Below are 23,079 nucleotides of genomic sequence, written 5' to 3'. Positions count from 1 at the left end.
AAATATCCTTGGGTGAGGATTAATCAAAAAAATGATACAGAGAAATGAATGAGAATCACAACAGACATATCAAAATTTGGAGGAGTTTATAGCATTACTCTACAGCCTAATCAAGAAACAAAAATCGCAACTAAACAACCTAATATTTCACCTTTAAGAATTAGAAATAGAACAAATGAAGCCCAAAGTCAGTAGAAAGAAAAAAAAATAATTAAATTTAGAACAGAATTAAATAAAATAAAGAACAAAAGACAATAAAAATTTAATCCAACAAGAGCTGGTTCTTTGAAAAAATTAATAAAATTGACCAACTCCTGGCTAAACTCACTAAGGAAAAAAAAGAGAAAAGACTCACATAAACAAAACCAGAAATGAAAGAGAAGTTAAAATGGACTCCACAGATATACACAGGACTATATAACAATACTATGAAAGTATATACACCACCAAATTCTATACCTTAGAAAAAATGGACTAGTTTTTAGAAATAAATAAGTTTCCTAGATTGAATCATGAAGAAGTGAAAAATCTAAATAGACCAATTAACAGTAAGGAAATTGGAAGAGTAAGCAAAAAACTCCCAAAAAGTATGGCCAGGTGTCTCAGTTGGAGCACAGTCCCATGCAACAAAAGGTTAGGGATTCAATTTCCGGTCAGGGCACATACCTAGGTTTCGGATTCAATCCCCAGACAGGGTGCGTACAGGAGACAACCAGTTGATATTTGCTTTCTCCTATCTCTCTCTCCCTCTCTCCCTCCCTCCCTCCCCCCCTTCCTCCCTCCTTCCCTCCCTCCCTCTAAACATATCCAAGGGTGAGAATTAGATAGACAGATAGATAGCTAGATAGATGACAGAGACAAAGGGAGACTAAACTGTGGATGGTGAGTACACACTGTAATATACAGATGATGTGTTATAAAATTGTACATTTAAATTTGTATGTTATTAACCAGTATCACCCCTATAAATCTAAGAAAAAGAATGTGGAAAGCGTTAACTATAAAACTTTTCAAAAGACTATAATATAATAAACTATTTTAATCATGCCAAGGTGGCTTGGGAGAGGCAGGTGTGGGACAAAGGAGGTCAATGGGGGGTGGGGAATACAAAGGGGGCATCTGTAATACTTTCAACAATAAAGATAAATTTAAAAATAAAATGATGCCAGGGTAGTCACATATAAAAATCTAAAGAAATTGTGTTCACCAAAAAACACTATTAAGCTCCAAGACCTAAATTAAGTGCTAAAACTATAAAACTCGCAAAAGAAAACGTAGGTACAGGCAGGGAATGGTTGAAGATGGCGACAATCCTAAACTCACCACCTCCCAAAGACACACTGAATTTACAACTATATATGGAACAATTTCCTCTGAAAACTAACTGAGCAATTCCTTCACAAGAGGCCAAAGCAGGCAGTTCCAGAATGAAGAATAGGAAGGAGTGGGGTGCTCACAGATGGACAGGAAGAGACATTATGGTGGTAAAACAGAACAGGTTATTGGGTGCTTTGTTCGAATGCCTAGGATCATGAGAAACCAAGAAGCTAAACACACACAAAACAAATGGGTCCAACAACTGGAGGCATAAGGAGGGGAAAAAAGGAGAAAAAGAACAGGGTGAACAGAAGAGAATTTTAGACATGAAAATGTTAATAATACATGGGAAAAAATAAAGCTTGTGCCTAGGAAAAAAGAAAGCAAAGGTATAAATCTTTGGATTATGCAACCTTGGATTATGCAATGGTTTCTTAGATAGGACACCAGATACAAAAGTAGTAAAAGATAAAATAAATTCGACTTCCTCACAATTAAAAACTTTTGGCCCTGGTGTGATACCACCCAGCTATTATCTGGAACAGTAGTCATTTATCTCCATCCTTATTCTCTCCCACCTAAGAGCATGCCACCACCACCATTAACCCATTAAATTCATTAATTAAATACATTAAATTCCCAATGGGTTTCTGTTCATTTCTGACTTTTCTAGGGGATTCCTTCTGTTTTCCATGCACTGGGATCACACTGTTTTATTATTGAGGCTTAACATTATTTTGTAAAATCTTGTAGAGCCTGACCTATCAGCACTAGCTACTTTTCAAATAACTTTAAGTTTTTCTATTGTTTAACCTTATTTGGGGGACAGAGGGGCACGCTAAAGTGAAGTTTCTGGCTCCAAAATAAAAATGTGAGAGCTGCCCTGGGTGGGTGGCTCAGCTGGTTAGAGCATTGTCCCATACACCAAAACGTTGTGGGTTCAATTCCCAGTCAGGGTGCATACCTAGGTTGCAGGTTCAATCCCCAGTTGGGGCACATATGGGAAGCAATGGATCAGTGTTTTTCTCTCTTTTTCTCTCCCTTTCTCTCTCTAAAAATCAATAAACATGTCCTCAGGTGAGGATTTTTTTTCAAATGTGAGAGCCATTTATATATGGAAGATTCAATGGACATGAGCCTACTAAGGTCCCAGAACTATCTTTTCCGTTGGGGAACTAAAGACTAATAAAGATTATCACTTTTAAGTGAATAATGATGAAAATGGGCACCAGTTATCTTTAAGAATGGTTAGTTTAGCACTGGTGCAAAGGAGGAATTGAGCATTGTTGAACAAAAAGGCAATGAATTATGAAGACAGTCCAATTTAAGTAATACTGGCAACTGAAACCATCTGTACAACCAATGTTTCCCTTCGTGGCTTTGCAATAACACCACCTGTGGTCTACACGTGTTTCAGTGCCTGTGCATATTAGCGGACAGCAATCAGCAGCTATGGAGGAAGATGCAGAATCAGAAGATCTTTGAAGAGGAGGAGGCTGTCAACTCCCACATAACCTGGAAAGTGATCTACCCCTAGAAATGGTAGCAAGGTTCCACAGATAAAAGTAAAACGTAATGATGAAGATACTGAATATAATGAGGAGGAGGAAACTGAAGAAAGAGCTCCAGTAAAAAGAAACCTATACATATCAAACTAGAATGAAAAAGACTAAAAATAAAACAGGAAAAACTCCTGAAATACCAAAAGGACCTAGCTTTGTAGATGACATTAAATAAAAAATTCAGGCAAATCGAGAAAAACCATATTGAACAGCCCTGGTATATTGAACCCAAAAATGAAGAGAGATAAAAAGGAGAGACAAATAAAGTTCATACTGAGCATCATCAACAATCCACACTGAAATCTTCTATTTAAATATCAATCCCCTTTTTAGGATGGAAGCAATCTTACTCTTAACACTCAAAAAAACAGAAAATCTTGTACATGAATGTTATAGAAACATTATTCATATCAGCTAAAAAGTGAACACAACCCAAATTCCATCAACTAATGAATGAACAAACAAAACAGTATATACGTGCAAAATTTTATTCAGCCATAAAAAGAAGTGAATTGCTGATACAAGATACAGCATGGATGAATAGTGGAAACACGCTAAATGAAAGAAACATGCTAAATGAAATGTCACATATTATATGATTCTATTTATCTGAAATGTGCAAAATATGTAAATCCATTCAGACCAAAAGAGATTATTGGTTACCAGGAGCAGGGACAAGGGGGACATAGAGAGTAATTGCTAATAGGTATGTGGTTATTTTCAAAGTAATAAAAATGTTCTGGAATTATATTGTGGTGATAATTGCACAACTTTATGACTACTTTAAAAGCCACTGGATTGTACACTTTAAAAGGGTCACTATTATGGTATGTGATTTTTTTATCTCAATAAAAAAAAATCCCTACACACACCACAAATAAAGAAAAACGACAGGCCACAATATAGACGTTATCTGCTATACACATCAATGACAAGAGACTTTAGAAAGTACTAGAAATAATAAAATGACCAATTGAAAGAAAAAAATCCCCATATGGAACACAAATATATCATAAACAATAGAAAATAAGCTCTATCTCATTCCTGATGAGGCAAAATACAAATTAAAACCACAGTGAGAACTATTTCACATCCAACCGAAAAATATTATCAAATGAAAGCAAGGCTATACACAAAATGAAACTTGTACATGTTACCAGAGAGAATGTAAAATGGTGCTGACATTTTAGCAAACTTAGTATCATCTAGTATACTCAAAGATATGCATACTCTCTGGCCAAGCAATGCCTTTCCTGGGCACATGTACTAGAAAATCTGTTTCCATGTGAATCAAAAAATATAGCATTAATGTATGAAATAGCAACAAAATTAAAAACAATCCATCCAATAAGATCAAAAATAGAATGAACAAATAAGGTTGCTATTAGCATACAATAAAATAATACAAGAGGAAATTAATGAATGAGACTAAGAAAACTAATAACAAAAAAAGTCAGAATCACAGAATAAAGTTAAAATGTATGGGAAAAAAATCAACATTATCTTCTTTAAGGAGACAAACATTCATTCTTAGACTATATTAAGCAGTAAAATCAAACACTTACTTGCTTCTTTTTTAGTTTAAGGATCTGCTGCTCCACTTTAGCAATTTCTCGATCTACACGATCCATACTCTGTATTAACTCTTCCTTTGAAAGTTTTGAAGGTGAAGCATTTTGATCATCTCCACATGGTTGCCCAGAGATTGGAGAGGATGGAGCTTCATGTTTGCCTCCAAATGCTGGATCCTTTAGAGAAGAAAATCAAGAACAATTTATTTTTTATTTTTTAATATATACTTTTTAATTAATTTCAGAGAGGAAGAGAGAGGGAGAGATATAAACCTCAATGAGAGAGAATCATTGATTGGCTGCCTCCTGCATGACCCACTGGGGATCTAGCCCACAACCTCCTGGTTCATAAGTCAACACTCAACCACTGAGTCACTCCAGCTGGGCAGAGAACAACAACTTGTTCCTCACTAAGAGCCAATGGTAGTGTCAAGATCCTCTTAACTGAAAAAGTCAATTTTAAAATGTCAAACGATGGTCACTGGCTTCAATTCAACACGAACAGGAATCCCCATTCTGGGGTGCAGTTAAGAAGGAAACTTTAGTGCAAACAGCTCAATAGTGCTACAGTGTGACTTTTAAAACAGCAAGGCTATGAGGCTGCCCTTGGGCCAAGTTCCTCTTCACTTAGGCAGCTCTACTCCAGGATGGTTCAGTGTCTCAGCTCTAGCAGTAGAAACAGTCTTCAGGGGAAAGTGCACTCTGCAAGCCAGAAGGATGCTGACTTACATAGAAAGAAGCCCCTGGTCCCTTATTGGTCAGTTCTCAAATGAGGACTCAGAATCCTTCCAATTTGATTGGCTCAAAGTCACTCTACAGATTGGTCAGAATAGAGCTGCCCTGATTGGTTGGAGCTGCACAGCTCTGACTGAATGGGGAAAATCTCAGTCCTATTGGTTGAAATAATAGAAACTCCATAAGGACTGGCTCAGATGGCAGAAACACAGGCAAGCAGGCAGTTCAGTGTGGATACAGGCAGTTTAGCGCAGGCTCTCCTTTGTAAAGTGCAGTTTGCATGAGAGGCCCCTGTGAGGAAATGGCTGCTAGGGTCTGTTTTGTTTTGTTGTTTGTTTCAGCCCAGTAAGCCACAAGGAGCCCTTCATAATAGATGTATTTTTTTCCTTTCTGAGTTCACACAGCAGAGCCATGTGTGCTATTTCTCTATATGGAAGTCCTACAGTAGTAATTTTTATACACACACAACCTCCACTGATGTTTATATCACTTTTATAATTCAGACATATCATTCACTTTTTTGAAGATTCTAACAGCTATACAGAATAAGGTGGCAGGTTGACTAACCAACCTTCAGTATAACAATACTGGGACTATACAGAATTTCTGGGGAAATAATAATGCAATCAAGACAAAGGAAGATACCAATTTCTCAGCCATTTTCTTGCAACGGTTCTTCAAAAGGTATGAACATGTAGGCTGGAATATGATATAAACTACAGGTGAAAATCTGTGTGCCTACCCAACTTAACAACTACAATATGGTCAAGAGTTCCTATCAAAAAGTTTTCAGGCTTTCCAAGGACCAATAATGAGGCACAGAAGTTAGGAAAATTACCTAGGAACTTCTGTTGCTACTATCACCTAGGCCTATCCTTATAAAGAGCAACTAACCCTGCCTACACTACAGTGCATATAACTTCTCCTTAGCCAAATATAACATACCATTTCACCTCAAAATCAGCAGGAAACTATAGTAGAATAAAAGCCCCTCTACCCAAAATCTACCCACCTGGTGTAGGTATATATGTGTATGCACACACACACATCCTGTTAATTACCAGTCAAAGGTAAAGATATAAGCAATACTGAAAAGCAAATAAATTTCAGGTTAAGATATTAGTTTTCTTCAGGCAATAAGAAATCTAGAATAAGCATAGTTCATAGGACTATAGTTATTCTAATTCTGTCAAGAATGCCGTTGGTATTTTAACGGGGATTGTATTAAATCTGTATATTGCTTTAGGTAGTAAGGACATTTTAACAATAGTCACTCTTCCAATCCATGAGCAAGGTACAAACTTCAGTTCTCAGACTGCTCCCATCTTGAACATTTCAGTTCTCCACCAAGTTGCTCACAGAAAAAAAAAGTCTCAGTTATTAACAAATGTTCTGGACCTGACAACCCTTTCATGCTGATGTATCAGCATGATGAAAGTGTCTTTCAGGTCACAAAGAAGAGAATGCTGTGAATATTTTTGTGGATTTTTTTTTTGCTTTTTTTACTGGTGAAATGGATGATTAGCACAATTTTAAAATATAAAGAGGCCATCAAGAGTGCTGATGTTGCTGAGGGTGTGAAAGAAACAATGATCACAGGCAATTAAGAGTTAGAAAAACTTGTTGATTTAGATAAGTGAAACGCAGTTAGCCAGTGATAGCAGTGATATGAAAAAGCAAAGATGCTGCATCCCTGGAATGAGAGCTGAAAGTGATTTATTTAAGGCTAGTAGGTGGTGGTTCTATAAATTTAAGAAAAGAAGTGTTTGTTTATAGATTAAAGAGTACATTATACATATACTGTATATAAGAAAGGGTAAAACAAAGATCATTTGGGGGTCTGGAACAAGTTAATTCAATGTACATGATTTCTAATGGGGGAAAAAAATCAGTTTTTGAACAAATTGCTTCTCAGTCTTCCAGAACGAATTAAGTTCGAGAACCGAGGTCCCACTGTATACCCTTCCATTTATTTGTTTATTCTTCAATTTCTTCAATATCTTATAGTTTCCAGAGTATAGGTATTTCATCTTTTTGGATAAGTTGGTTACTAGGTATTTTATCCTTTTTGATGGAATTGTAAATGGGACTGCTTTATTTTCTCCTTTTGATTACTTGTTAGTAGTGTACAAAAGCACAATAGATTTCTGTATATTGATTCTATATCCTGTAACTTTACTGAAATCATTCATTAGTTCTAACAGTTTTTTGGTGGAGTCTTTAGCGTTTTCTATATATAGCATCATGTCATTTGCAAATAATGACAGTTTTATTTCTTCCTTTTAGATTTGGATACCTTTTATTTCTTGTTTTGTCTGATTGCTGTGGCTTCCAAAGCTATGCTGAATAGAAGTGGCGATAGTGAGCATCCTTGTCTTATTCCTGATCTTAGAAGTAAAGTTTTCAACTTTTTACCATTGAGCATATTAGCTGTGGGTTTACCATCCATATCCTTTATTATGTTGAATTATGTTCCTTCTGTATCCACTTTGTTGAGAGTTTTTACCATAAAAGGATACTGAATTTTGTCAAATTCTTTTTCTGCATCTATTGAGATGATTATGCAGTTTTTATCCTTCATTTTGTTAATGTGATATATCAAGTTGACTGATTTACAAATGTTAAATCATCCTTATATCCCTATGAATAAGCTTTTAAGATTCCTTTCTGCTAAAAGTTCCATAACTAGTTATTACATTTGAGGCAATTTATTCTGTCATAGAAGAAGACCTAATATATTTTTTAAATGCAGCAAAATACTTCTTTTATACCCATAAACTATAATACAGACATTTTGTATGATGAGGAGGGTATCAAAACTTCCCCAAGTTTAGCTCATTTCTAGCTTATGACAAAGAGCTTTTCCCCACCCAACTTATTTTGTAAATTTTCACATTTATATAACAGTTGAAAATTGAGTATAATAGATATTTATGCTTCATCTAGATTCACTAGTTAACACTTTTGTTTTCTCTCCTACACATACATACACACCTACCCTTAGGCGAACCTGCTAGCGGTTCTCAACCTGTGGGTCTCGACCCACAGGTTGAGAACTGCTGCTGTAGAGCCTAAGACCAACGGAAAACACAGATATTTACATTACGATTCATAACAGTAGCAAAAGTACAGTTATGAAGTAGCAATGAAAATAATTTTATGGTTGGGGGTCACCACAACATGAGGAACTATATTAAAGGGTCGCAGCATTAGGAAGGTTGAGAACCATTGCTCTAGATCCATCCATGCTGTTGCAAGTGGTAAAAAACAAACAAAAAAACCAGCCCTAGCTGGTTGTTCAGTGGTTAGAACATCAGCCCATAGACTGAAGGGTCACAAGTTCGATTCTAGTCAAGGGCATGTACTGTGGTTTCAGGTTCAATCCCCAGCCCCAGGTGGATGCCTGTGGGAGGCAACCAAACAATGTGTCTCTCTATCACATTGATGTTCCTCTCTCTCTGTATCTCCCACTCACTTCCACTCTCTTTAAAAATCAATGGAAAAAAATATCCTCGGGTGAGGATTAATAAAAACAAAGAATAAAAAGCCTCATAGACACAGACAACAGCATGGTGATTAACAAAAGGAAAGTTGGGGTGGGGTGGGGGGTGAAAGTAGAGGGTATAGGGGGAATAAATGGTGATGGAAGTAGACTTGAGTTGGAGTGGTGAACACACAATACAATATACAGATGATGTATTATAGAATTGTACACCTGAAACCTATAATTTTACCCCAATGTCACCCCAATACATTCAATTAAAAAAAAGATAAACACAGCAACAAAATGAAGGCATAATAAACAAACATACATTTCATTAAAGAAAGGCAAATAATAATAAACACAGAGAAAAAGAGGTTTGATCTTAGTAGAACCTTCTGATAAATACACATTATTTGAAATGTCACGAAATATAGCTGCATATTAAAATTAGTTATCTCCAAGATATAGAATTACAGGTAACTTTTTACTTGTATTTGCAAGTCTCCTAAAGAATATATTTTTTATATTAGAAAAAAATGTTTTTTCTTTATAAATCCACTTAATCCATACCTAAATAGTATCTTGCCCCATGTTGCAAGTTAAAAAATTTCCGAAGATTATTTAAAATTTAATTTAAATTTAGGAAAATTATGGTAGTCTTAAGTACCTCTGATCACATTTTACAGTCCAGCAAGCCAGTACAAAATGCTTGAGAGTTATTTAATAGCAATTTTTCTTTATAACAGTCCTCAGATTGTTTTCATTTACTAAAAAGTCCAAAGTACTGACTTCAAAAGTCTGGAACAGTAAGTCTGTGGTTTTTCGTTTTATTTCATGAAATTCTGACTTTCCCATAGTAAGTAAGAGACTGGTGTAACTGGACTTTCTTTTAGGCGCGGTGTCTGAATTCAACTAAATAAATATTAGAGACTGACAGTTCCACAGAGTAAGGGAGCAAATATTTACCTTCTTTGCATCTGCAGAAGACCTCAACCCTTCTGGCAACATGTGCACTAAAGGTAAGACCGTGGCACTGACACGCTGGAAATGGGAATCAGAAACCTGCTCCAAACGTGGTCTCTTGGATTCCAGTGAATCATGATCCACTGGGGACGGGCCTGGGTGAAACTGTTCATATCCAGGTCTCCTTTCTTGAGGCCTAATACATACAAAGAAAATAAACACTTAAAAAATTTTAAGTGATGTACAACTTCCTACTAATGTCCCTGGATGGACTTTGAAATGAGTGAAAAAATTAGCTTACTTCCAGAGTGAATCCCTGTCCCCTCCTCCCCCACCCCAGAAGAATATATAACTCACTATGAAATATAATTTTCTATTGAATTCCAATAGAAAAATATTCTGCAACAGATTTGGAAGTGCTAGTGGTAAAGAAGTGAAAGATGTAGTAAGAGATTTCAATTTAGCCCGGCCAGTGGCTCAGTGGTTGAGCACTGACCTATGAACCAGAAGGTTACCTTTCAATTCCCAGTCAGGGCATAAACCCGGGTTATGGGCTTAATCCCCAGTAGGGGCATGGAGGAGGCAGCCGATCAATGATTCTCTCTCATCATTGATGATTTTATCTCTCTCTCTCTCCTTTTCTCTCTAAAATCAATAAAAATATATTATTTTTAAAAAAGATTTCAATTTACAGAAAATTTAAAGATGCTGAATATCTATAAAATATTTCAACCTGTAATTACTGAATTCAGTATAATCTAGACTAGAATAACACCATTCTTAACCTATAAAAAAAAAAAAGCACAAAACAAAAAAAAAAAACACACACACACACACACAAGCAAAAAAAACCCCACAAATCTAGCCTTGGCTGGGTGGTGCAGTTGATTGAAATGTCATCCTGTACACCAATGGGCTGGGGGTTGATTTCTAATTAGGGAACATACCTAGGTTGCAAGTTTGATCCCCAGTTGGGGTGTGTTCTTCAAGAGGTAACCAACTGCTGTTTCTCTCTCTCTCACACACTGATGCCAAAAAAATAGAGCCAAAACCGGTTTGGCTCAGTGGATAGAGCGTCGGCCTGCGGACTGAGGGGTCCCGGGTTCGATCCCGGTCAAGGGCATGTACCTTGGTTGCGGGCACATCCCCAGTAGGAGGTGTGCAGGAGGCAGCTGATCGATGTTTCTCTCTCATCGATGTTTCTAACTCTCTATCCCTCTCCCTTCCTCTCTGTAAAAAACCAATAAAATATATTTAAAAAAAAAAAAAAAAAAAGAGGTAACCAACTGCTGTTTCTCTCTCTCTCACACACTGATGCCTCAATCTTTCTCTCTCTCCCTCTCTCTCTCTCTCTCTTCAAATGACTTGAGTTGTGAAGTATTATGAAGACTTAAAGAAAAGTCTCTTAACTGGAAATGCAACACTGTTTTGAAGATATAATTCTGACCGCCCCCCCCACCAGATATGTATTCTGTTTAGTTTCCCCAAGTACATAAGTGTCTTGAAGGTCAGGAATCTGATTTTGATTTCTTGAAATAATGTACCGTGCAGAGTACTGCAGATGAGTATTTTGATCATTTGACTTTTCATTTTCTACCAAGATATTTACAGAAGTGGTATTTTACTTTATGGCCAAGCTTTAAAAAGAAATGTTTCAAAAATAACATTTTCTAGGAGCACCACAATATGTTTATTTTTTTATGCTTGAAAGAGAGAAAATACAGTGATTATGCCTTCCTCTAATGTCTCCATAACATTTAGTATCATCTCTCAGACTGAAGAAGGTGTAAGAACAATGAGAATGTAAAGCTTTGTCTCATTTCAACAATCCTGGTGACACATATCTGGCTGAAGATTACATTTTACAAACATTTTTATCTTCTTGACATTTTATCATCTTTCCATAGGCTCAAAAAAACAACATTTCATTGAAATGATAATCACTGCATTTCATTTTTTAGGACAGATGATGAAAACAGCCCTGAGGTCCATAAAATGCTAATACTTCAAAAATTTGAAATCTCATGTAAGATATAAAATCTCATTATCTTCTTAAAATGCACAATGACGTCACGAAAAATAGTAGAGTAGGAAGCTACTTGTACTCAATATAGTACTGAGGGTTGTCAAAGCACTAGACAAGAAAAATAAATAAAATGCACCCAACATGGAAAGGAAGAAGTATTTCTCTTTGCAGTTGGCATGGTCTCATATCTAGATAACTCCAAAGAACACACAAACAGACAAAAAAAGTTAGAGCTAATAAATGAGTAGGGCAAAATTACAGGATACAAAGAAACATGGGAAAATCAGTTTTAGTTTTTATAATACATTTTAAAATATATTTTATTGATTTCAGAAAGGAAGGGAGAGGGAGAGAACAATAGAAACATCAATGATGAAAGAGAACCATTGATCAGTTGCCTCCTGCACGTCCCCTACTGGAGATTAAGCCCCACAACCTGGCATGTGCCCCAACTGGGAATTGAACTGTGATCTCCTGGCTGCTCAATCACTGAACCACAATGGCTGGGCCAAAAATCAGTTTTATTTCTATACATTAGCAATGAATAATCTGAAATGACATTAAGAAAACAATTCAATTTATAACATCTAAAATAACAGAATAGGAATAAATTTGACCAAGAAGGCTTAAGACCTACAGCTTGAAAAACACAAAACACTGCTGGAAGAAATTAAGCAAAACTTAAATAAATGGTAAGACATCATGAATTGAAAGATTTAAGATTGTTAAGATGACAATACTATACAAAGCTATCTACAGCAAGCATGTCAAACTCACGGCATGGGCCGCATGTAGCCCACAACAAATATTTTTGCAGCCCAGCCAATATAACAGTATGTAAGAAACGTTTTAATAAAAATTTTGTAACTTAATTTTTACAATATCCTGTTATACATAATTATTAATAATGAACTACAACGTTTGCTAATGACTGATTACTATAATCGTGTCGCATTCATTTTCCTTACGCGCCTTACTCGCAGACGCACCATTTCTCTCCAATAATACCAGCAGCGAATATTTTAGCAGCTGATTGCCATGTCATTAGTCTTGGACTGACTTGTTTGGTGTGCGCAACAGGAAAGATTTCACTTTGGGAGAACAGGAAAAATAGGTTTATTTGCATTACGCTTATTAATTTGTGCAGTTATTCAATGTCTGGTAAGTTAATGTTCAAGAAAAATGTTTAATTTTTATTAAAATGTTCTATTATTTTATGTTAATGATTACTCATTTATTTCAGCCTTTTGTATTCAGCATGTCTCTGTCAAAATAAACCTACGTTTCTATGAAAATTGAAGCTTTTGTTTTTTTGCGGCCCACAGAAACTTAAACCTTGTTTATTTGGCCCGTTTTAGGTAGCCTTTGAGTCTAACATGCTTGATCTACAGATTCAATATAATCTGTAATAAAATCCCAATGGCATGTTTTGTTTTGTTTTTGGAGAAACAGAAAAAAAACATCATAAAATTCACATAAAATCACAGGGGAATCCAAATAGCCAAAACAATTTTGGAAAAGAAATACAAAGTAATAACTGACACCACAGAAATACAGAAGATTATAAGAAAATATTACAAACAACTATATGCCAACAAATGGCACAATCTGGAATGGGTAAACTCCTAGAAACAAACTATCATCCAAGACTATATCAAGAAAAAACAGAAAATTTTAACAACTATAACCAACAAAATCAAAGCAGTAATCAAACAATTCCCAACAAACAAAAGTCCTGGACTGAATGGCTTCACAGGTAAATTTTACCAAATACTCAAAGAAGAACTAACACCTATCTTTCTCAAACTACTCTAAAAATTTTCAAAAAAAGGGGAGACTCACACGCTCATTTTACAAGGCCAGTATTATCCTAATTCCGAAACCAGATAAAGATACTCACTACAAAGAAAGAACATTATAGGCCAATATCCCTGATGAACATAGATGCAAAAATCCTCAACAAAGTATGAGGAAACTGAATTCAGCAATACATTAAAACATTAAAAAGATCATACACCATGACCAAGTGAGATTTATTCCTGGGATAAAAGGTTGGTTAAGTATCTACAAATTAATTAATGATATATCACATAAACAAAAGATTGAAATCATATCATATCAATATATGCAGAAAAAGCATTTGACAAAAACCACCACCCATTTATGATAAAAAAATTTTTTTTTAGCAAGGTGGCAATAGAGAGAGCATACTTCAATATAATAAAGGCCATATACAACAAACCCATACTGAAAGGGGAAAAACTAAAAGCATTCTTTTAAGATCATGAACAAGACAGGAATGTCCACTTTCATTAACCTTATTCAATACTAGAGGCCCGCTGCACAAGATTCGTGCACTGGCGAAGGGGGGTGGTGGTGTGGAGGGCGGGGCGGTCCCCCAGCCCGGCCTGCGCCCTCTCACAGTCCGGGACCCCTTGGGGGATGTCCGTCTGCCAGCTTAGGCCTGATCTCCCTGGGCACTGAGCCTAACCCAGCAGGTGGACATCCCTCTCACAGTCCGGGCTCTTGCAGTCCAGGATCCCTCGCTCCTTACTGCCCACCTACAGCGGAGGCCGGAGAAGCTCCCACCACTGCTGCTGCGCTCACCAGCCAGTCAGCCGTGAGCCCGGCTTCTGGCTGAGCGGTGACCACCAGGGGGCAGCTCCTGCATTGAGCATCTGCCCCATGGTGGTCAGTGCATGTCATAGCAACCAGTCATTCCGCAGTTCGGTTGATTTGCATATTAGGGTTTTATTATATAGGACAGTACTGGAAGTCCTAGCCACAACAATCAGACAAGAAAAAAAAAGGCATCCAAACTGAAAAGAGAGAATTAAAACTGTTATTATTTGCATATGACCTGATATTGTATATAGAATCCTAAAGATTCCACCAAAAAACTACTAGAACTGATAAATGAATTCAGTAAAGTATCAGGATACAAAATAAATATTCAAAAATCAGTTTCATTTTTCTACAACCATAAAAAACTATCAGAAAAGGAAAAAACAACAACAACTCGGGAATAAATTTAACCAGGGAAGTAAAAGACTTGTACTTGAAGAAGATACAAATAAATGGAAGCACATATCCATGCTCACAGACAGAAAGAATTAACATCAGTAAAATGTTCACACTACCCAAAGCAATCAATAGACTGAACACAATGCCTATCAAAATCCAAATGGCGTTTTTTAGAGAACTAGTAAAAATAATCCAAAAATTTATATGGAACTACGAAAGACCCCAAAAAGTCACAGCAATCTTGAGAAATAAGAACAAAGTTGAAGGTATCATGCTACCTGACATCAAGGCTACAGTAATCAAGACTGCATGGTACTGGCATAAAAACAGACACACAGATCTATGGAACAGAATAGAGATCCCGGAGATAAACCCACAACTATATGGTCAATTAGTCTATGACAAAGGAAGCAAAAACATACAATGGGGTAAACACAGTCTATTTTATAAATGGTGCTGGGACAACTGGACAGATACATGCAAAAAAAAATGAAACTAGACCACCTTCTTACAACATATACAAGAATAAACTCAAAATAGATTAATGACTAAAATATAAGATTCAAAACCACAAAACTCCTAGCAGAAAACATAGGCAGTAAAATCTCTGACATTTCTCTTCACAATATTTTTTCTGATATATCTCCTCAGACAAGGAAAACAAAAGAAAAAACTAAGCAATGGGACTATATAAAGCTAAAAAAATTTGCAGAACAAAGGAAACCATCAACAAAGCAAAGACAACCTATTAATCAAAGATACTCGCCAATGATAACATTAGATACATCAAGGGTTATTATCCAAAACTTATCAAGAACTCATACAACTCAATACCAAAAGAACAAACAATCCAACTAAAAAATGCACAGAGGACCAGAATATACATGTAAAAATATGCTTAACACTACTAATCCTCAGATAAATGCAAATTAAAACCACAATGAGATATCATTTCACACCTATCAGAATTGCTGTCATCAATAAATCAACAAACAAATGTTGGCAAAAATGTGGAAAATAGTGAACCCTCCTTCACTGTTGATGGGAATGCAGAATGGTACAGTCACTATGGAAAACAATAAAGAGGTTCCTCAAAAAATTAAAAATGGTACTACCATATGACCCAAGCAATCCCACTTCTGGGTATTTATCCAAAGAAATCCAAAACACTAATTCGAAAAGACATATACAAACCCTTTGTTTACTGTAGCATATTTTACAATAGTCAAGATATGGAAGCAACTTAAGTGTCCAATAATAGATAAGTAGATAAAATGTTGTAGTAGATACATACAATGGAATTTTACTCGGTCATAAAAAAAGAAGGAAATCTAACCTTTTTTGACAGCATGGATAAACCTAGAGGGTATTATGTTAAGCATAATAAGTCCAACAGAAAAAGACAAGTACCATATGGTTTCACTTATATATGGAATCTAAAGAGCAAATAAATGAACAAATAAAATATAAACAGACTCTCAGATACAGAGAATAGACTGATGATTGCCAGAAGGAAAGGGACAGAAGGGGCTGAGTGAAAACAGTGAAGGAATTAACAACTACAAATTGGTAGTTACAAAAGAGTCCTGGGATGTAAACGTACAGCATAAGGAATACAGCCAATAATCTATAATAATAAAAGCATAATATGCTAATTAACTGGACATCCTTGCGGACAAAGCCGGGGCTGCGAGGGAAGCCCGAGTCCTGGGTACCAGAGGGAAGCCAGTGCCAGCAGCCGGGGAAGGAAGGCCTTACTCTTGCATGAATTCCATACATCGGGCCTTAGTATTATAATAACTATGTATGGTGCCAGGTATGTACTTGAAATATCAAGGAGACCACTTTATAGAGTATCTGATTGTCTCACCACTATGCTATATACCTGAAACTGATACAAAATGATACTGAATATAAACTGTAATAAAAAAATAAAATTTTAAATGTTAAAAAATAATTATAACATAATGATTATATTTCAATCTAGAAGGTTTTTTTTTCAAATAGAGCACCTTACAGATACTTTTATATATTTTTGTTGTTGAATAAAAGTGTGATAGGTTGATAAATATAAGACTTTGTATAATAAAAACATATCACATTAAAATAAATTTTATGTAAGGAATAAATGCGTTCCAAGAAAAAAGGGAATAAAAAAGCTCTATTAAAGATAAGTTTGTTCAAATACAATGTTATTTTAAGTGGATGATGGTATCAAATCACTATGGTATTTAGATTCCATTGGATAGCTTTAAATGGATATTGCAGCAGGGTTTTTTTAGTGACAATTTTCAATTAGACAAATTATATTTATTTTTCAAACTTACTATGAAGAATTTTAGATGTCAATTTAAAATTACAAGGCAGAATACAGCTTTTCAAAATTCTTTTGAATAACATGTAAGTAACAAGTTTGAAGACCACTGTTTTAAGTTTTCCTTTCTTGCTCCTTCAGAGGCTTCTGTCTCTGTGTCTTTAGATGTTAGAAATCATACAGGTTCATCTTTAAACTATTGCTCTTCTCAATTTTCATACTTCCTCGTTCACTATAACAATCTGTATCTTAAATCTAGACCAGGCGCAGGGAACCTTTTTCTGCCAAGGCCATTTGGATATTTATAACATCCAACTTAAAAATTAGCCTGCTATATTTGGTCAAACATTTAATTAACTCACCCCTAATGCCTTGGCAGGGCCAGACCAAATGTGTATGGGGGACTTATATGGCCCTCGGGCCAGATGTTCCCCACCCCTGATTTAGACCCTCCCCAAGCATCCTAGATACATCTCCACCTGGATGCTTCATGAGTACCCCAAACTTAATTCATACCAACTCAAGGTGTCTTACATTGTTGCTCTATCCTTAATCTCTATCACAGTTGTTGGAACCAACAACTACCAACAAGTTGGAAACCTAAGATCCATCATGTTTACTCCCTCATCTTTGCCAATTGCCAAGTCTTGGAAGTCTTAACCTCTTCATTTACTGGTGTGTCTCCTCTCCATTTCAATTACATCGCCCTATCTTATGCTCATATTCTCTCTTTCTCTTACAGGTCCTTTATGTGTTCGCCGTTGCATCTAGTCTTTCCAAATTTACTCTCTACAAAACAGCCAGAAGTAATATATCAAAAACAAGCATCCAGCATTAGGTTAAGGGCCAAGCTCCTCAACATAGCACTTAGAACCAGGGCCACTCACTGCTGGCCTGCATGGAAATTCTGTTTGAAGTTTCTGTAAGTAACGCAACCTTCTCGTGTACAGGGCCCGGCTAACTGCCTGAGCTATATTTCAGCCCTCAGTTGTCCCCTCAAATAGGCACCATTGCTCAGGACACAACCTATAAAAGCTAACTTCCAAGTACTATATTTTGCTTGTGAGATTTACCAAAGCCAGAAGGTGAAATGCACCCAGTGCTGCAGGAGAGCCCAAAGCATTGCAGGACATCAGACAATTAAGACAAACAGAGCATGGAAAGCTCTCTTTCCATTAAAAAATCAGATTTTTCCCATTTCAGCTTGCTGTTCCTTTTTAGAAGAACAAAACCACTGACACATTAATAAGTAAATATATAACTTAACATTTAAAATGTCAAAAAATTCAGCCTAAGCAGTTTGGCTCAGTGGATAGAGAGTCGGCCTGCGGACTGAAGGGTCCCAGGTTCGATTCCGGTCAAGGGAATGTACCTTGGTTGCGGGCACATCCCCAGTAGGGGGTGTGTAGGAGGCAGCTGATCGATGTCTCTCTCTCACAGATGTTTCTAACGCTCTATCCCTCTCCCTTCCTCTCTGTAAAAAATCAATAAAATATATATTTTTTAAAATAAATAAACAAAATGTCAAAAAATTCAAATGAACTATGAAAATCTTTGTGAAAACAATTACAATTATATATTGGGAGTCCTGATGAAGCTAAACATGAAATGTGCATTCTAAATTAACATTTTTGCCTTGTAAAAACTAACACCCATAGAATGTTGCAGCCAATTTGGAAACAATCTGGTAGTTTCTCAAATAGTAAAGAAATCTTACACGTTCATTTTACCATATGATCAAACAATTCTACTGCTAGTTAAATTACCAAAAGAAAGGAAAATAAATGCCATATAAAAATTTGTGTATGAATGTGCATAGCAGCATTATTCATAATAGTCAAAAAGTGAAAACAAATCAAATATCAATTGATGAATGGATAAACAAAGTGAGTATCCAAAAACAGAAACAAAAAACAAGAACACCAGATTTTCATAATAAAAATGCTATAGACTTTTAAACATAAAAGTTCCTATATTTTACTGACTTTCATTTCTTAATACTATCTTTAAGCTCTGGCCAGTGTTCTCAATGATTAGCGCATCAGCCTGTGCACCACAGGGTCTCAAGTTCAATTCTGGGTCAAGGGCACGTACCTCTGTGCAGGTTCACTCCCCAACCCTGGTTGGGGCCCAAGCGTAGGCAACCAATCGATTCTCTCTCTCTCTCTCTCTCTCTCTCTCCCTCTCTCTCTCTCCCCTTCTCCCTTTCCCTTCTACTATTTCTTAAAAAAAAAAAAAATCAATGGAAAAAATATCCTCAGGTGAGGATTAACAAAACAACAAAAGAATCACAAACAGTATGTTTTTAAGAATATTTGTTTTATTTTTATACAGATATGAGAAAAAAATAAAATGTAATAAAGCTTAAAATGGAAAGAACTTTTATTACAAGAAAAGTAGTTCCTAAAAAATTCCTGTTAAAGGGTAAGGAAAACATTATAAAAACCATTGAAAGGTTAAATTTTAGCCCTGGCCCATGTTTCCCAGTGGTTAGAGCATTGGCCTCCGAACCAAAGGGTAGCAGGTTCACTTCCAGTCAAGGGCATGTACCTGGGTTGCAGGTTTGGTCCCGGCCCCAGTTGGGGTGCATGGGGTAGGCAACCAATCAATGTGTTTCTCTCACCTCTCTCTCTCTATCTCTATCTCTCTCTGTCTCTCTCTATCTATCTATCATCTATCTCTATCTCTCTCTCCCCACACACACACCCTCCCTCCTTTCCACTCTCCCTGAAAAACAATCAATGGTAAAAAAATATCCTCAGGTGAGGATTAACATAGCACTTAGAACCAGGGCCACTCACTGCTGGCCTACAAAAAAAGATAAAATTTTATTTAACATTTCCATTATAGAAGTACCAACTCACTCCAACCACACTTTTCAAATTCATACCTTTATACATTCTATCAATATTTACCGTACCTCTAAGTGGGGTAGTTATATTCTTTTTACTTTGTCAAGATTATTGACATTTTATAATAAAACCGTAATTCATCTAGATGTCTCATATGGACTTTCTACTTAAATGGGTTTATGGCATCTATTCTCTGTTTACCTAGATCCCATCACCTACTAGAAATTGTTTTTAAAAGTTTTAGATGTTCAGTGTTTTCATGTCTAAGAATGTCTATTGCTTTTATTCTTGAACATGTCTAGCATAATATTCTTGGATCTCAATTTCTTTTTCTGAGAATTTTGAAGCTATTGTTCTACTATCTTCTGTCACTATAGAAGACTGCTTACTGGATTCCTGATTATTTTACTTATCCTTGAACTTTAATAAGATAACCAGGATCTGTCTTGATATTGATCATTCTGTGTAATTTTTTCCTAGAGACAGGTATGTCTTATCAACTTCCTTTACTTTACAAGGAAAAAAAAAACGGATTATTTTATTATTAATTTTTTTCCCTTTACCATGTTTTTCATCTCAGAAACACATGCTCATATGATACATTGGGTGGTTTTAATTTTTCCCTCAGATTAATCAACTTCTTTCAAATTGCTTTCATCTTTGTCCTTTTCTTCTGCATTCACTCTTATTATCTTACAACTTTCTTCCATAACCTATTTTAATTCTGTTTCACCTCATTTTATATGTTAAGTTTATAGCGATGAGCTTGGGGGCATTGGGATGTCCAATCTTCCACTTTACCTAATTTGGCTGTTTTGTGTTTTGAATACCTCATTATTAATTTTAAACTAGTGGCCCGGTGCACGGATTCATGCACATTGAAAGGAAATTAATTAGAAGAAATATTTTAATATCGCTATTTGCCCTTTCTCTATAATAGGAAGTAACAACCAAATTCACGATCAACAATGACAGAAAGACACACATGCGATTGGCACCAGCAAGAGCTTTATATGATTCGTGCATGCGCAAGTCAACTTAGCCTTTTATAGATACAAAATAAACTTGCTTAATTAGACCTGCTTTCTGATTTAGCTAAACTTTTGCCAGCCCAGTGAAGCACCCCAACTTCTCTCTCAGGTAATTGTCAGCAACACAGTGGTAAATATCAACACAAAGCAGATTATAATTGTAGATCACGCAGGGAGAACAAAGGGTAAAATATTTAACTGCAGCAGTGTTTGACTATATTCTGTGCAATAAGAAAACCTGAAGTAATTTTCAAGGTCCACCATTTCTTACTTCTTTTCAGTCAGGTCAAGTTTCAAAACTTTCTAAATCTCCGTTTTCCAGCTAATGAAAAGAAAATAGGATTCCACCAAGTCTCCTATCTACCTACTCCAGGACTTCTGTGAGGATCAAATCAGATGAGGCACGGGAAAACGCTTCACAGACATTTGGTTAAAGTGTGAACTGTTTGCACCTGGCTATAAAGCAAGTCGTGTTCCTGGGCTGAAGAAACTGCAAGGAGGCTAGTCATCGCTAGGGAAAGGAAGCCGGGGATTGCTACGTGACATCATTACCCGGCACCCACAGCTACTGTTTCTGGGCTGGGCTGGGCTGTAGGCCACATTTTTCTCCATGAGGTCTTGGCAGCATTGGCTGCAATTTGGTGGGCTCTGGCGTGGTGAAGGGCCCTGTGTTCCACTTGGGGGAAGCCGAGTGTTGCTTTGTGGGCGCCAGGTCTGCGGTGCCCTTTCTCTGTAAATGACCAGTGTGCATCACGGTAGCTCCTGCGTTGAGTGTCTGCCCTCTGGTTTTCAGTGCGCATCATAGCGACTAGTCGGACACTTAACGTACTAGCCTTTTGTATATAGAGATTCTTCTATAGTGCATAGCACCCGTGTGGTATGTGTTCTTTGTTTTTGTCTTCTTGCATGCAGAGGTCTTTGTTTGGGACATACTGTACTGCTTATTAATTTTCTTTTCCAGGGATATGTTTGCCCTGTTCATGGCATCCCTTACCCTCCTATTCAGGTACAACATGGGCAGCCCCTCTCAGACTTTCTCTTTGGTGTGGAATAGAGTGCCTGGGTTTTCCTTGCTCATCCCTACTTTGCCTATCATGTGTTTGTTTACAGATGGAGGACTGGGTATGGCTTTCTAGATACTTTTCTATAGCCTGAGGGAACAGAAAAAAGAGCAAAGTGAGGGAAACCTTGGTTGAAGCTGCCAGAGACTTTGGTAAGAATCCTGGCCAGTCTACCAGACATGTGAGCAGTCCTGATAGTTCTGGCTCACCGATTTAGAAAACCACACACCGTGACAGCACTTCCTGCATTATGGCATATGAGGATTCCCAAACTAACCACCCAAGACTTAAATTTTCTCAAATTGAAGATTATTCATGAGAAATCCTAGGACTTTACTGATCCTCTTTCTTTCTTCAACACTACTTCTTGAGTAAAGAAATAGGGACTAGAAAGCCAAGTGATGCAAGATTCTTCTAATTACTTCCTTAATTGCCACTCTTCCAAGTTTATGGCAGTGGCTATATGCCTTTCCTTCTTTATAAAGGGGGCATTTTCAGCTCCTTTTTAAAAGGTTATTTTTTTTTAATTTGTTAAAAATTGGGGGAAGAGTGATCTGAATTCTCTCTACAACCTTCACCAAGAAATGTATTTGAAAATAACTTTAAACATGACTAAATAATTTCAAGCCTTTTATCACCTCAAAACTGAAACAGTAAATATATTTTTAAAATGGGAAATCAGGTTCTCTATAAAATTGCTAAAACCAGGACGGCAATTTAATAAAGGTACTTACTGTATTTCAAAATATTTTATATCAAGAGTAAGAATGAAGTCAAAGATAGCAGAAATGATAAGGACTCTAGGGAAAATGAATATCTAACATGTAAAGGGCCAATATTATCTGATCAAATACTTACCATCCTTTGAGGACAAGGTCATTAATACCCCCATTTTTACATGCGAGAACACTAAGGTTTGAAAAGCCTAAATCAGTGATTTGTAATCCTCGCTACAAATGAGAATAACCTGGGAAATTTTAGACATAAGGGAATGCCTGGGCCAGGGGTGGGCAAACTTTTTGACTCGAGGGCCACAATGGGTTCTTAAACTGAACCGGAGGGCCGGAACAAATGCATGGATGGAGTGTTTGTGTGAACTAATATAAATTCAAAGTAAACATCATTACATAAAAGGGTAC

The 23,079-nt window shown here is 36.4% G+C and overlaps 1 protein-coding gene across 16 annotated transcripts in view; it reads right to left on the bottom strand.

Moving 5' to 3' along the window:
• Positions 1–23,079, bottom strand: part of NCOR1 (nuclear receptor corepressor 1) — a gene marked incomplete at its 3' end in the record, with an annotated part of 233,555 nt that overhangs the window by 149,389 nt on the left and 61,087 nt on the right. For 13 of the 16 annotated variants that reach the window (XM_080680923.1, XM_080680927.1, XM_080680915.1 and 10 more), the window contains 2 exons: positions 9,636–9,828; positions 4,445–4,627 (listed from right to left, as the gene is read on the bottom strand). In XM_080680923.1, coding sequence (XP_080537049.1) covers positions 4,445–4,627; positions 9,636–9,828 — 376 coding nt within the window. The remainder of the gene's footprint in view (positions 1–4,444; positions 4,628–9,635; positions 9,829–23,079) is intronic. The other 3 variants (XM_080680921.1, XM_080680920.1, XM_080680919.1) reach the window with 1 other exon arrangement.

Source organism: Plecotus auritus, assembly GCF_963455305.1.
Source record: "Plecotus auritus genome assembly, chromosome: 7".
In the NCBI taxonomy this organism is placed as follows: Eukaryota; Metazoa; Chordata; class Mammalia; order Chiroptera; family Vespertilionidae; genus Plecotus; species Plecotus auritus.
The sequence above is the reverse complement of the archived record's forward strand: the minus strand, read 5'-3'. Positions and strand labels throughout refer to the sequence as shown.